Genomic DNA, 16,005 nt, shown 5'->3' on the forward strand with positions numbered 1-16,005 from the left:
ACTTCCTCCCCAAGCCCATCATTCTTTTTTTTTTTTTTTAAACATTTTATTTATTTATTCATGATAGACATAGGTGGGGGGGCAGAGACACAGGCAGAGGGAGAAGCAGGCTCCATGCCGGGAGCCTGACACGGGACTCGATTCCGGGACTCCAGGATCACGCCCTGGACCAAAGACAGGCGCTAAATAGCTGAGCCGCCCAGGGATCCCCCAAGCCCATCATTCTTGCACAACTTACTCCAGCGCCTGAAACTGGAGAAAACTAGGACATCCAACAATGGCAACGCAAACCCGAGAATTTATCTTAATGCATTGGGGCCCCGACAGCTGGAGCCAAGCACGTGGGCAGGGGGCGGTTACCGGGTGCTTCTCACCACGTCCTGGCCCCGCCCCCAGGGCGTAGGGGGCGGGGCGGAGGCCGCTCGAAGTCCCGCCCCTCCAGCCTCGCGCCAGCGGGCGGAAGTGACGCAAGTCCAAAGCCATTTCCGGCGGGCCGAAACTAGGAAGAAACTTGGAGCTGCAGAGGTGCTGCTGCCCGGGTCTCTGCTGCTCCGGTGCCCCGTGGCTCGGCAGCGCGGAGCTGTCGGGAGCCCTGGCCATGGGGCAGCCCTTGCCCTCCGCCGTGTGAGGCCCGGGGCCTCCCGCGGGCTCCCCGAGAGGCCGAGGGCGGGCAGGCGGGCAGGCGGGCAGGCGGGGGGCGTCGTTCCCGCTGCGGGCTCGGCTGCTGCCGGCCGTGCCCCCGGCATCATGAACATAGACGTGGAGTTCCACATCCGGCACAACTACCCCTGGAGCAAGTTGCCGGCCAACGTGAGGCAGGTACGGCCAGAGCCCGGGGCCGGGGCCCCGCCCTGCCGTCACCTGCGGGCCGGGGCTGCCCCTCGCGGCGGCTCCCGCCCTTCCCCCGCCGCGGTCGCGGGGGGAGCGCCCTGCAGGTCAGGGGTTGGGAGGGGACGGCTCGGGGGCCGCAGGGGCAGGATGGGGCCGTGGCTGCACGGGACGGACTCGCCTGGCACCTTTGCCCGCAGCCTCGTTTAAACCAGGCGCTGGCTTATGTACTTGCGAGAGCTATTTCGCAGGGCCCCTGACCTCCAAGAACTCCGGGACGGCGGGGCATAGGTGAGAAACGAACCTTACAGGATGGTAGCCGCTCACACGTACCTGCGTTACCGTCCGTGTGGGCGCACAGGGGAGTACGAGCTTGTCCAGGGAGCGTCTGCAGGCTGTGTGCAGGAGGCAGGGAGATTGGGCCTTAAGTTAGGACGAACGCGAGATAAAAAGGTGTAAGATTTCCCGGGGGAAAGTTCTTTTGAGGGCTTGGGCGGGCGAAAGAGCGAGCGTGTTTTGAGAGTGGCGAGCGACTTCGTAGTCACGGGAAGTCGAGGTTTGGAGGTGGGATTTTGCGACTGAGGGGAGGTTGGTAGCAGGTGAGGCTGGAAAAGCGGGCAGGGCCAGATTCCGAAGGGGCTTTCCTAGTTTGATTTTTTGGGCTTTATTCTCGAGACGAAACAGGTTTATTAGAGCTGTTTCAACAAGAGTGACAGAAGGTTTGTTTGTTTTTGAGGGCTCATTCTCAATTACCGGATTGTCATTTTCACTCAGTTGCTCAACAGGTATTAACTGAACACCTGCATGCTGTGCCTTGTTCTGGGTGCAGGTAGTTTGCACCGGTCGACAAGACAGAGACCCTGCCGGAGACCCTGGAGCTTACATTTTAGTAAAGACAGTAAACAGATAAATGAAGTAGCACCTCTTAGGGCAGGTGGTGTTGAATCTTATAAAGGTAGTGCTACATGCTGCGTGCATGCATAGAAGGCGCTGTTTCTCTGGCCATAGATTGGCCGTCAAGTTCCTCCCTTCCTGCTTGGCTGAGAGTGGAATTCTGTTTGCCATTGGTGTTGGGCAGTTATATTTGGGAAATCTGGTATGGTGGTGGTGATGGTATATAGCATTATTACTTTGCTTCTTCCTTCAGCATGGGGGTGTAGTACTAGGAAATGAGTAATTTAAGGTTCTGGCGATGCATTGTGTGGCAGGGAAAGTGCTTTCACTGTAAGATAGGCAACGAACGAGAAGAGAAAGTCGAAAGATCAAGGAACTAAGAATTCTTAAGTTGTCAGTGGCTGCCCATGTGGCATTTATCTTGACTTGGAAGAACAAAGCTCTAAACTTGAAAGAATAAGTTTCTCTTGTTCAGCCTGAATGAGGGCTTTGGTACTTCTGTCCTTTAGGGTTTTGTGATGTATCCAAAGACAACTGGAAGAACCAACAATCCTTTACTTTGTTTCCATCTTTTCTCTGCTTTTCCTTTCACAACAATAAATGTAGCATAATGGAAGAAAGAGTGGATGATTCAGTTATTTTTAGCATGAATAATTGATTTCAATTAGTATTGGCAAAAGCCTATCTAAAATTTAGTCATGACTATTAAAAATAATTGCAGATCAGTGTTATAATTAGGTAGAAATGTGACATTAAGTTAAAATTTGTTTTGGGAAGATCTCTTACAAGAGTAGCTGTTTTAGCTTAGGATAAGCTTCCACTTATAGAAGGTGTTGGAAAACCCATCTGTACAAGTTACTTCCTTGGATCTTATGAAGCCTTGCTACTGTTCCGCCTAGGTCAAGCTCCACCTTTGATTACTACATCAGCTATCTGGTCTCTCTTCTTAGTGTAGGGCTCCCTCCCATTCATTCCTCACACTTCACTGGGGTGAGATTTCTAAAATGCCAACACAATCCTGTACTACCTGTCTCCTATACTTACTTGTAGCTTCTTGGATGTCAGAAGTTCTCCAGGAAGGTTTCTCTGGCCTTCTACAGAAATCCGGAGTAGTTGACTCTCTGAAACACTGTGTTTCTCATCCATAGCCCTTACCTCACTATGTTGCATTTGCTGCTTACATTGCTTGTTTTGCTTTGGTATTTTGAACACCTATCACATGGCTGGCTTTTAATAAATATTTTTGGAGCAGGGGATCCCTGGGTGGCTCAGTGGTTTAGCGCCTGCCTTTGGCCCAGGGCGCGATCCTGGAGTCCCGGGATCGAATCCCACGCCGGGCTCCCGGCATGGAGCCTGCTTCTCACTCCTCCTGTGTCTCTGCCTCTCTCTCTCTATGTCTATCATGAATAAATAAATTAAAAAAAATTAAAAAAATATTTTTGGAGCAAATGAGTGATGGTATCAGTCAGAGATATTTTTCTGGGACCTAAATAAAGCTCAGTCACTTTAAAAGTGGGAAATAGTACTATTTCCCACATCTGAATGCTGGGGGGAAGGTGTACTATTGAGAGGAATTTGTTTTTTGCCATTATAGATAGTAAGTACTTTGATAGAGTTTCCAGTAAGCTTCGATGATTTTATTTTGGAAATGACTCATTTCCCACTTCTGAATGCTGGGGGGAAGGTGATTTCAGATTTTTTTTTTTTTTTAATGTTTATCAAGCCAGAAGAGGGATTTCGGATTTTTAAAAAATGTGCATAAAGCGAATAGCTTTTATATGGATGAGGTGAATGTTTTTCTGTAATGTGGGCTATGCAAGACTTAAAAAAAAACATGTTAAACGTTATAGATAAGGCCATTATTTCAGAGTTTTTCTATAGTTTATCAGCATCTTGTGTTATTTTTTTCAAAAACTATTCATAGTTATTTTAAGGAAAGTCTTATAAGGTTCTGTATCATCTAAGAAAGGTCAGTTAAATTGTGCGTATCTTTTTTGTGAAGGGTTGTGATTGGGGTTTGTAGGAGCAGAGGAGTCTTTAGAGAAAAATTCTTTTTGCTGTTAGCATAATCTGATGCACAGTGGTTGTTCTACAGCCAGTACCTATGTCTCTCTTGCATCAGTTACAGTGCCTTTTATATGCAATATATTGATCAGAGTCAGTCATTAGATAATTCCTGACACAAAGCCTTAGATGCTTAAACATTGTATTCTCTAGCTAGCTTACAAATAACAGGCCCTTATATTTTGTATGAGTGCCTTGATTACAGTTTTTGTTGGTCACAGTTTTTGTTCTGGAATTACCAGGAATGAAGGTAGAAAGGGAGAAAATGATTGTAAATTGGGATAAATTAAGAGATTTATTTTAAAATGAGCAAAACCTCAAGTGTGGAAGTTGCTAGGGTTCTACCAAAATTGTGTGTTCTCTGTGTGTGTTTTGTGTTCCTTGAGAAAGAGACTTATTTGGCAGCAAAGCTAGAGGAGACCCTATACAGAAAGCCCAGTGTTTTAACTCCCATCAATATCTTCATTACTGACCCTGGCTGCATAGAGGATGTAGTAGTTTCTCTGTAATGAGCTTTGCTCCTAACCACTTGTAACAGTAAAACAGATGAAAAAAATAAAAACACATATATCCTGGCAGTAGTGTGAGTCACAGTTTAACCTGATAAACTAATTAACAAACTAATTTAGATGCAGGAAGAAAAATTTTAGTTTTCTCACATCATCACTTTTTTGTTAAAATACATCCCACCAGTGGGTCCAGTTATGTGCCAGTTTATTCAAATGTGAGTCTTACCTGTCCTGTGAAGATTGCCTTTGGTGAAAGTATCTGTATGAACATTTACCTTGGCTTTCAGACCCGTGGGTAGGAAGTATAATAACTGAATCCTTTGATCTTTTTGCTATTAGTTTCCCAAGATGTCTAATTTGATTTTACAGCATACCCAGTAATTAGAAGGGAGATAGCAGTCATATGTTCAAATAAGTTTATGGTTGGACATTGAATATAATGTTGACTGTAATCATACATACTTTTTCTTTGCTTTCGTGAGAGCCCAGTTTTGAATTTAAAACACCAAAGCACAGCTAGAAAGGTTTTCACTTGTTAAAAAAATCAGAATTCTAAAATCACCTAAATATTTTTTAAATATTTATTTTTAAAATATTTTTTAACAAAGTCATAAGGAGATGCTGTTTTTAAGAAGTCTTCTTATTGGGGTACTTGGGTGGTTCAGTCAGTTCAAGTCCAACTTTTGATTTCAGCTCCGGTTTTGATCTCACAGTCCTGAGATTGAGCCCCAGGACAGGCTCCATTCTCAGCAGGGAGTCTACTTGAGTATTCTCTCTCCCTCTCCCTCTGCTCCTCTCTACACTTGTGTGCATGCACATGCATGCCCCTTCTCACTCTCTTTCTCAAATAAAGAAATAAATCTTAAAAAAAAAAAAAAAAGAAGTCCTCTTATCATTTAGAGGTACATTTGAAGCAAACAATCTCCAGAAATGTTAATTTTTAATGATCATAATCCTCAGATGAAATAATTAGCAGACAGGAGTCTGCCTTTAGTTGCTGCTCTTCAATTTTAAAAAATGTAGATGCAAGAAACCTTCCATTTGTCCATCCGTCTGTTCATTCATCCACTCATTCAACACACACAAATTAGGAACAGTAAAGAAAGATATCTTTATAAGTTGAACTTAGTGTTTTGTTAACTTCATGAAGTTATCCTCTCAGATTGCTCTTTTATTTGATATTAAATACTTTAGGTGATTTCAGTAAGTCCTTTTAGAAAGGCAAGCTAAAAATAAACACATTGAATTTTTGCTCTAATATTATAGAATGATAATTAGTATAAGAACATTTAAGAGAAAAAAAAACATTTAAGAAAATATTCTTTGTTCTGGAAATTAGAGGTATTAGGATGAAATTAAGGGGCATGGTTTTGAAACTATATGAGAAAAAAGTACTGTTGTTTAGTTCAGAAGCTGTTTTTAAAACTATTTGAATCTTTTTTCCAGAGTCTTGGAAATTCACAGAGAGAATATGAAAAGCAGGTTGTCCTCTACAGTATCCGCAATCAGTTACGATATAGAAACAACTTAGGTAAGTAGAGACATTTTTACATCAAGGTGGAGACAACTATTGCAGTTTACCATTTTCATTAATCCTATGTTTTCAATTCATATTTCATAGAACTGAAATTATTCCCTGTATAGACTTTAAGAAGCTCTGTATTGACCCACATAACAACAATTTTTATTTCTATTAACAAGTAGATTTTTCTTTCTAAATCTGATTCAGTTTCTTTTTTTTTTTAAGAGTATCATTTGTAGATTCATTTTACCTATAGAATATTAATCTCAATTCAGGTTTTATTTTTTCCCTTTAGGTGAGAAAATAAGCCAGAAGAGAAGAAGTACATTAGTTCTTACTAGTTTTTGATTTGGGGTTTTGTGGGTGTTTTTTTTCCTGTAAATTTTCCAGATATAAATTTAATGAAAACTCTGTAATAATTGGAACAGATTTTAAGCATAGTTGGTTCTGTGTGTTTTTGTTTTTGTTTTTGTTTTTTTTTTTTAACTTTTTTTTTTAAATGTTTGCTTTTTATTTATCAGATGACATTGATTAGTCTGCTCTCTTGCCCTGGTAGTCTTCTCTTCCATATGTTACTCTCATTTTAAGCACAGTGTTTCAGAGGTGGTTTTTTAATTTACATCTGTTTCAGGGAAGTTGGGAGTCTTTTCACATTTAAAAAACAAACTATCAAGTAATTTTTTGAAATAGACTTCATTGAAATTCAGTTTGGCTCTCTTATGAAGTAATATAGTAAAGGATGTGATAAATCCTAGCTTGTGCTTTGCATCTTCTGGAGGGGACATTCCACGATTGGTTTCTTAGCTTTCTGATTTAGTAGGAATTATTTCTCTACTTATCTGTCCTGTTACAGATTTGCTTGTGTACTCTGAAGTCTGTTTTTGTGGCATAATTGTTTCTTTGTTCCAACTCAGATCATTTTATCTGTTCTCTTCGGACTACGATGCTTTTATTTTTAATTAATGTTGGATTGTGAAGTACTTAATTATATTTATAATTCCATGTAACTGTAAGACACCTGAAACTGGAGGTTTTTTCTCTTTCCGCAGTTAAACACGTCAAGAAAGATGAACGCAAATATTATGAGGAACTGCTAAAGTATAGTCGTGATCACCTCATGCTGTACCCTTACCATCTGTCAGATATTATGGTAAAGGGCCTGAGGATAACACCGTTTTCATATTATACTGGGATCATGGAGGTGAGTGTACAGTGGACGCAGGCTGTTGGGAATGGGACGGGACTACATGTTGGGAATGCTTTGCCAATAATGACCAGCTGCCCATCCTAAACCCCCGTGGGTATTGTTTCTGAGTTTATTTTTTTAATTGCTTTTTAAGATTTTATTTATTTTTTCATGAGAGACACACAGAGAGAAGCAGAGATAAGGCAGAGGGAGAAGTAGGCTCCCTGCAAGGAGCCAGATTCAGGACTCGATCCCAGGACCCGGGATGATGACCTGAGCCAAAGGCAGACAGTCAACCACTGAGCCACCCAGGCGTCCCTGTTTTCTGAGTTTACAGTGGAAAAAGGGGAGTTGGTTACAAGTTAACTCTTTGAGCCATACCGTGCAAACACTTTGTTATCCAGGGGTTTCACAGTGGAGAAGTACCTATTTTTCTTCCGAGGTTTTGGAAGGCATTGTTGACCTTAGTGCTGTCATATAGTTAGTCATTTATGTTAGCGGAGTCTATAAAACCGACTGCTTTTTAAATGCGTGATTAAGGTTGAAAATGTGGGTGACGGATAGAACATTGAGCTCAGAGAAACTTAATATGTTTAACTATTCACTAGAGAAAGAAGAAATGATTATAAACCCGACATACATGTGTCAGAAAAAAAGAAATGTCTTTGTAGTCCTGGCTGCTAATTTCTTCCTATTTTTATTCACTTTCAGATGTTAGCCTTTTTCCAAAGGCAGTTTTTAGGCCTGTGGCTGGTAACTTTAAATACCAGTTATACTGTTTTTCAGTGACCTATATGTAAAGATTGGAAGTGCTTCTCCCGTATCCATTTGCTACTTAATTTTGCGTGAGTGCTGCTGTTTGGGACCCACTGGCCACTTCCAGAGGAGAAAGAAGCTGAGAACTAAGGGAGTTGGGGGCGTGTAGTTACAGTGAGGTCACTTTGCCACGTGGCTTCCTTTGCTTTTTTGCCCTGAGCCCTTTCTTCATGGCCACTTACACCGGCCTGCGTCTCTTGTGTCTCTGTGTCCCTGTTTGGGAGGAAATGTTAGCGTAAAGCTTGAGGCCTGACAGCCCTGGTTTCTGTTAGTCCTTTTTCTCTAGATCCAGGGCAGCATAAGGAAGGCGGCAGCTACCCAGTAAGTAGGATAATTGTTGCTGTCTCTTTGATTATTTCACTGGTATTGACCGCAGGGTGTAGGAGAGAGAATAGGGGGAGGTTCCCCCCCTTTACCAGCTTTCAGGTATGTCCATGTGCTTGCTGTTATCTGGCTTCTGTTCTCACACCACTGGCTGTAGCTCCTAGGTTGAAAATGGGCCCTGTCCCCACAGTAAACAGTTGGTTTGTTGTTAGAGAAACAGATGGGGATTGGAAGAAGCTGGAGACTGAATTTAACTCTGCTGCTGGTGGGGTCTCATAGGAGACCCACTAAGTGGTTAGAATCTTTGTTGGTAGTGCGTGTCTCGGATGCATGTTGGTGGAACCATGACACATGGTGCCCTTCTTCCAAGGTCTGAGTCTAGGGTCAGGTATGAGATGTGGAGAGGCAGGAATCTGGGAGCTCTAGAAAAGGTATTCCTTGCCTAGCTTCCACAGGGTAGTAGTTACAGGGCAAATGTTTGGGATTCATAGAGAGTGCTCTGAGAAACCCAGACCTGAAAGTCTGATCTTCAGTGACTAGGCTGGGACCATGTAGCTAGTACCATAACATGGCCTGTGTGCTTTGGATTGCAAACTCTAATCTCAGTACTCTGGGCTATAATTATTATTATCCTGTTAGGCTAAATAATACATATTTATGCACATGTTTTTGTCTGAGGACATTTTGCATTTAGAATTTGTAATTGTTTTCTTTTTGAAAGGACATTATGAACAGTGAGAAAAGTTATGATTCATTGCCCAATTTTACTGCTGCTGACTGTAAGTATTTTAATTATGCTGAAGGTAATGATTAGAGTCTGTCTTTGCACGTGCGTACTGTTGTCTGTATCGTCATGTGTGTTTTTAATCTAAAACACTTAAAGTGGGAGCAGCAAGCAACACTGTTGATGGGAATTTTATCAGGTGATGCAAGTCAAGTATAAGGTTTAGTCTAAATGTCTAAGAGAGGAATATTTTGGAGGGTAGAATGAGAAAAATGAGGCTAGTCTATATTGCTAGAAAATGGAGTTCTTTCTGATACTTGGGCTGTGTTGTTTACCTAATGAGGGTAGAAAATCTGTACACGATAGTTTTACAACATGATACACAGTTGTTACTAATATAATTTGCTTTATTATGCTTATTTTAAGGAAGTATATATTTGACATGTGACACTATTATATTGTATAAGGAGAAACTTTTGCTGAGAAGTATGCTTTGACTTCCTAAAATTCGGAGGGCTTCTGCTTTTTAAAAATATTACCATGTGACATTGTCAGAGGTGTCAGCTTGAGTTCAACTTTCCCAGTTTGGTTTTCTTTTATATTTTGTTTGAAGAATTCCTTTTAATTTGATATTGATGGCTAATCAGTCATCAAAAGATGAACAAAAGCCGAAGTTTTTTTCCTAAAAGACCTGAGTGTACTGATATTTTAAGGTGCATTAAATGTTTTTAAAGGAAAGGCTCTTTCTTTCAGGTCTAAGACTTCTTGGCATAGGAAGAAACCAGTACATTGATCTGATGAATCAGTGTCGTTCATCAAAAGTAAGTTAGTTGTTTCCCTTCCTTTTTCACTTTTTCCTTGTTATCACACATTCTGATTGTGTGAAGTGGTAGAAATAATAAATCGAAATTTCTTTGATCAAGTAAAATATGCTTAATACAGAAATAATACCAAAACAACTCCTCTGTATTCTCTAGGTTATGCTTATGTGATTAGTGAGTTAAAATATTTAAGGAATAAGACATTTATTTTTTAAAATTAACTTTGCTGGTCTTTTTACTTGCTCATTCCACTCCCAGTGGTCACTTGATGGGTAAAATAAGGACACTTTCTCCAAATTCGTTTTCACCTCCTAAATTTCCTTTGAGTTTCTGGATTTAGATCCAGACTTGATGATTAGTGTTTTGAACTAATTTACTTCGAAATAATTGAAGAATGACTTTCTCTATTTAAGATATCTAGAATTCTTCAGATTTTAAAGCATAAGAATTTTAAAAGATATTTATTTAACCTGTTAGAAAGTCTTATACTATGATCAGTAAAAAAGAAAGTAGTGATTTCAGGCTGATTGCAAATTTTCAAATGTTCTACCATTGCAGAAATTTTTCAGAAGGAAAACAGCTCGTGATCTTCTACCAGTAAAGCCAGTAGAGATTGCCATAGAGGCGTGGTGGGTGGTGCAGGCTGGATATATCACAGAAGATGACATAAAGGTAGATATCTTTAGAAATTAGACATAGGATTTTTATTTTTTAAGATATCTTATAATTTTTAATTCTGAATGTTTTCTTAATTTTTCTAAAAAGTAACACTATTTGGTTTTCCTGAAGAAAATTAAACATAAATTCAGAGTTTTAAATGACCATAGTAGGCTAGAATATTGGTGGGTTTTAAAAATACTCTTTAATAATGAGGGAGGGATACCTGGGTGGCTCATTCACTTCAGCGTCTGACTTTTGATTTTGGCTCAGATCGTGATCTCAGGGTTGTGAGGTCAAGCCCCACATCATGGTGCATGTTCAGCAGATAGTCTGCTTGAGATTCTCTCTCCCTCTGCCCCTCTCCTTGCTTGCATGTGCACACTTGCACATTCTCTTTCAAATAAATCAATAAATCTTTAAAAATAAAATGATGAGAGAGACTTGACTTGGTTCATGTACAGTAATCTGGGGACTTTGATTAGATATAAATTTCATCTGAAGTGATGTGATGCTGCAGCTACCAGCCATAATACCGGCCAGCACTTCTTGAGCACTTGCTGCACCTTGGATGCACCGGGCTCTCTTCCAAGCACTTTTTATATTGTCTCATTTGATTCTTATAGCAGCCCCAGGGGTGTGTGTTATTTGTACTCCATCTCACATAGGAGGAAAGTAAGCACAGAGAAAGGAAGTAATGGTTCCGGTCACAGAGATAGTGAAGGTCCAGGATTTTACCTCAGGCAGTTTGCTAAGGAATTGTGCTCTTAAGTCAATCTGCTGGCGTGCTGTACTGAAGAGAGAGGTACTCTGATAGGGACAGAGTGCCAAGATCAAGGGAAATTATATTCTCAGCGGTCTGACCACATTTGAAATAAGCCTATTCATGGTAAAAGAAATGCTAATTTAGAGGGAAGGAGGTGGGCAAGTGGACCAGAGGGCCTAGAGACCAGGTCATGTCTCTGTGTAGTTGAAGGAATGCAGGCAAACATGTGGACTTTTTTTTAGTTTGCGTTTTAATTTACTTCAGAGGGCAGATTAAATCCTGTGAGCAGAAGGCTTAGAAATTTTGCTTCAATGTAAGAACTTCCTTACAGCCGTCAGACTGTGTCATAAGATAGCAAACTTCCTGTCACTGATAATATCCGAGTGGAGTCTGAGTAAACTTCCGATCTGAGAGATTCAGACTCAGCAAATGGATCTGATTCCCACTTAAAATTATTAAAAATTGGTATTTATTAGGTAACACTTAATACTTAACAGCAAATGTTGATACTTCTAATTACTTTGTCCTCCATTCTGTCGGTAGCATATTATGGCATCTTAATTGACAGTTATGTGCATAGCTTTTTCATTTGAATTCTAGAGTGATAAAAAAATACGTGGTACATTCAGCTAATGACACATAATAATCATAATCGTATAATATATAACATAACATGTAATAATATGTAATCATATATAATAATCATAATCATAACAATCATTGATTTAAACATAAGATTTTAGGAGACTTATGAATTAATTTGGATAGAACCTAATTGAAAATATTTTGCTTTTCTTAGATATGCACTTTGCCTGAGAAATGCGCTATTGATAAGATCATCGATGCAGGCCCTCAGCTCTCTGGATCGCTAGATTACAATGTAGTACATAGTAAGTGGTTAGTAGAAATGGTCTTTTGTCAACGATAAAAACTTGTTTTAAGCCATCAACACTAAAGAACGATTTTTATCAATTAGGTACACATAGTACTATTTCCTAAGGCATGTTACTGTTTGAAATGTGATTTTAGTCCGTTGTTCCCCACTGTGGCCACAGTTATTCACATACATTAGAAATTTATACAAATGAATCATAAGGTACTTTTTGTAGTTCTGAGCATAGGAAGAAAACAGATTTCAAAACTTTAATTCTTTCTTCTTCTGTTTACTATTTTTTCTCCATCTAGCGTTCTGTTGTGAGAATCTTTACAGAAAATCAGGAATCTGTTTTGTTTTAAATTTGCTGATGTTTAGTATTCCCTCTAAAACAAGTATTTTTGCTTCTGTAGGCTTATATAACAAAGGATTTATTTATCTGGATGTACCGATATCTGATGACAGTTGTATAGCAGGTAAGTGTGTGCTTCTACACACACACTTTTCCAGTATTTTCCAGTATTTTTGAATGGTTACTAGGTGCGGGGTATTGCATATATCACCCTAATAAATTAGACACATAGCATTCTAAGACCTATGATATTAGAATTTTTCAAAGAAGGGTGTCTCCTCTTTGAAAATGTGTTACATCGTCACACATTGCCAGTGTGTTTTATTTAAATTCCTTATTTTTATCTTCATGTTGTTGTACACACAATGTTGAAATAATGGAAGCCTGAAATAAATTTCTCACATCCTGAATCAGCTCAATGTTTTTATAGATTATAGTGTCCTTTTTGTCTTTGTTCAGTGCATAACTGGTTTTGCAGATGTTCAGTCCTGCCATATCTGATATTTTCACTCTGTGTACTTGTCTTATTTTTTCCTGTCACTGTTGTCTTTTTTGTCTTTATCTACTCCTCCCTTCGTCCTTCACCCATTCCCCAAGTTAAACCAATATCAAAGCCCTGTGTATTTCCTTGTGGATTGATCAGTATATTAAAACAATCCACTATTGCTGGTTATTTAGGTTGCTTATAGTTTTTTTTTTTTTTTTTTTTTTTTTTTTTTTTACTATAGCAGTGATGTGGTTAACATCCTTGAACCACAGTGGAGCTTTTTTCCTCTAGGTTAGATTTCTTACCAATTTATAGAAGCACTTGATTTAAGTTACGTGTTACTGGTATGTTTTCCAGCATATCTTTCAGCTTTGTTCTTGTTCATTGATATCTCTTACCATATAAACATACTATTTAATGTTTGTGTAATCAAACATGAAAGGTCAAAAATTTCCAGGGGAATGACTTTGCTATTGACTATTGAGTGATAATGGGGGCTTATTACAAAAGTATTCCTTTGTATCAGTGTTGAATCCTGAGATGTTATCATGCTGTAGTGTGTCCTGACCTTTATTTGTGGTAGCATGTGTCTGTGATTCTTTTAATCATGGATTTTGAACCATGTGCATACCTGAATTCTATTTTAAGTTTGGAAAGACAGCCAGAAAGGAATTAAATACTAATTCTGGTTAGTATAATTGATGCTATGACAAATGAAATACTATTCTTACAATTTGAAAGGTTTTGATAAAGAAATGATTTCTGGAGGACAGGGCCAGTAGTGGCTTCCTGTCACTGTGGGAAAATTGGAATGCATTATGCATTACTGTAGTCTTTATTCTCATCGATAAAGTGATGTTGACTCATTTGAGAGTCACCTAAAAAGATTGGTTTTGGATTAGTTCATTTTGGTCCCTGTTGACTTGAGAGTTTGAACATTGACTCACATTAGCACTAAGTGCATTTGAAAGGTGTAGTCAGAGAAAGGCCAAGTGAATGGCTACTCCATTACAGTGATGTGTTTTTGCCATGCTTTTTCTTAGTGTCCAGCATTTTTCATGGTACAGACAGACTCATGCTCTTCTAAGTGCTGAATGTACCCTCCTTATCACCACGGAACATGAGATGTTCCCCAATTTGGAATAACTCGTGAAAGGAAAGCAGTTTAACAGCATGAAAGCCATCACTTTTAGCACATTTAGCACAAAAGACCCCAGAAGTTGATTTCTGAGAATGCATTTCAGCTGTGTTTCAACAAAACAAGCACTCTGGAGGATAGAACAAAGAAATTGGGGGAGAGAGATAGTTTGAAGAGAATAGTCACAAGAGGATCTGTTGTTAAAACATGTTTAGTCCATCATGCATCCCAACTGTATACTTGCTCAAATTATGTTTCCCCTTTCATTTATAGCTTTTAGATTTCTGTTATGCTTGAATAGTATACTTCAGGACACATACAAAAATAGTCTAAAAATTCTTAAAAACTTTTATCATACAAATCCAAACCTATAGCTGGAACTTATTTTTGTATTTGATGTGAAATAGGGCCCAACCTGGAAAACAGTAACATTTGGATAAATGCTAAGACTGTTTTTTCAATAACTCATTATCACTGAATGGAAGTATAACTTTTGTCATACATTGAATTTCCCTCTACATTGGATCTAATTCTGATATCCTTTTTTCTTCACTGATTTAATTCTTGTACTATGTTGTTTGATTACAGTGACTTAAAGTGACTTTTAATATTAGTTATGGCCAGGTCAGCTTTGTGAGTTTTTTTTTTTTTTTAATAACTTTCTTGGCTATTTCCAGGTATTTTTTCCTTTATATTTATTTATTTTTCTTAGCATGTTTAAAATACTTAGTTATTTTTTATTGACTTATAATTAAAATACACTATGCTAATTTCAGATATAAACTGTAATGTTGATAGTTGTACGTTTTGTGAAATGAGCACCACGGCAAGTCTAATTAACATCCATTGCCACACATAGTTTGCAGAGAATTTTTTTCTTATGATGAGAGCTTTTAGGATCTACTCTTTTAGCCACTTTCAGTTATTCACTGCAGCATTATTAACAATTGTTGCTATGCCGTAAGTTACATGCCCAGGACTTAATTATTTCATAATTGGAAGTTTGTACCTTTTTACTCCTTTCACCCATTTCGCCCACCCCCCCACCTCTTGCAACCACCATGTGAGCTTGTTTGTTTGTTTGTTTTTCAACCTATTTTTGAGTAAGCAATTGTTAGGATATAAAATTCTAAATTTTAGAAGAATGTAGAAACATCTCTCTCTGACCTGTGCCTGGGTACCCAGTTTCTCTCTCAGGTCCACTGTTAAGTTTCTTGCTTATCTTTCCAAAAGTATGCTAAGTACATAGCCTTTTTTGAGTATGTATATACCCTTTTTTGTGTGGTTTTAGTTTTAGACAGATGGTGTATTATAGTTTGTACTTCGTTTTTTTAATTTAGTATCTATTGGAGACTATATGGTACCTCTTCATGTAGAGTTGCGTTATTCTTTTTACCTAGATGTAAATTGTGTTTTTAACCTCTTAAATGTCTTGTTTTTTCATCTCTAAAATGTAGAGGTGTAGTGTTGAACATCTCATGAGGTTAAGAAGGTTAGAAGAAATTGTACATGTGAAGTACGTGGCAGCAGTCTGGCACTTAGTATGTGCTCAGTCAATGTTTGCTGTTATTCACACAATTGATAGCGTAGGAAAAGAATTAATTATATCAAATATGGGGTTTCTAAAGAGAAACCTATGATCCTTAAAAGTACTTGGATGACTGGAACTATAGATAATGCTAAATTAGAAAGGGACATGAGCCAGATCTGGAAAATAAATAACCTGTCCTGAAATGTACATTGTGATTTTTTGCAGTGTCTTTGTTTTGACCATTTAAATTTTGTCTGATTTCTCTTTGTTAGGATTAGTTTAGGTTCTGGGTGCAATTAGATGGTATTAGGACCAGGGGACACAGGGATACTCAAACCCTTTGATGGCTTAGGCCCTCTTTCTTCCCAGGATATTTTCAAGGGAAACATGCACAGGGGAGAGTTTTATTTTTTTTTTTTTTTTTTTTTTTTTTTTTTTTTTTTTTTTTTTTTTTTTTTTTTTTCAGGGGAGAGTTTTAAAGGAAGGCATAGTGCCTCTTTGTTTTCAGCTGG

At 38.7% G+C, this 16,005-nt stretch overlaps 1 protein-coding gene across 2 annotated transcripts in view; it reads left to right on the plus strand.

Moving 5' to 3' along the window:
* Positions 1 to 479: 479 nt before the first annotated feature.
* FAM91A1 (family with sequence similarity 91 member A1) overlaps positions 480 to 16,005 on the plus strand; it is a 42,910-nt gene continuing 27,384 nt past the window's right edge. For both annotated transcript variants that reach the window (XM_025450297.3, XM_025450298.3), the window contains exons 1-8: positions 480 to 819; positions 5,742 to 5,826; positions 6,867 to 7,018; positions 8,865 to 8,922; positions 9,621 to 9,688; positions 10,247 to 10,360; positions 11,911 to 12,001; positions 12,399 to 12,461. In XM_025450297.3, the coding sequence (XP_025306082.1) occupies positions 748 to 819; positions 5,742 to 5,826; positions 6,867 to 7,018; positions 8,865 to 8,922; positions 9,621 to 9,688; positions 10,247 to 10,360; positions 11,911 to 12,001; positions 12,399 to 12,461 (703 nt within the window). In that variant the 5' untranslated portion in view covers positions 480 to 747. The remainder of the gene's footprint in view (positions 820 to 5,741; positions 5,827 to 6,866; positions 7,019 to 8,864; positions 8,923 to 9,620; positions 9,689 to 10,246; positions 10,361 to 11,910; positions 12,002 to 12,398; positions 12,462 to 16,005) is intronic.

This window comes from Canis lupus, chromosome 13, assembly GCF_003254725.2.
Source record: "Canis lupus dingo isolate Sandy chromosome 13, ASM325472v2, whole genome shotgun sequence".
NCBI lineage: Eukaryota > Metazoa > Chordata > Mammalia > Carnivora > Canidae > Canis > Canis lupus.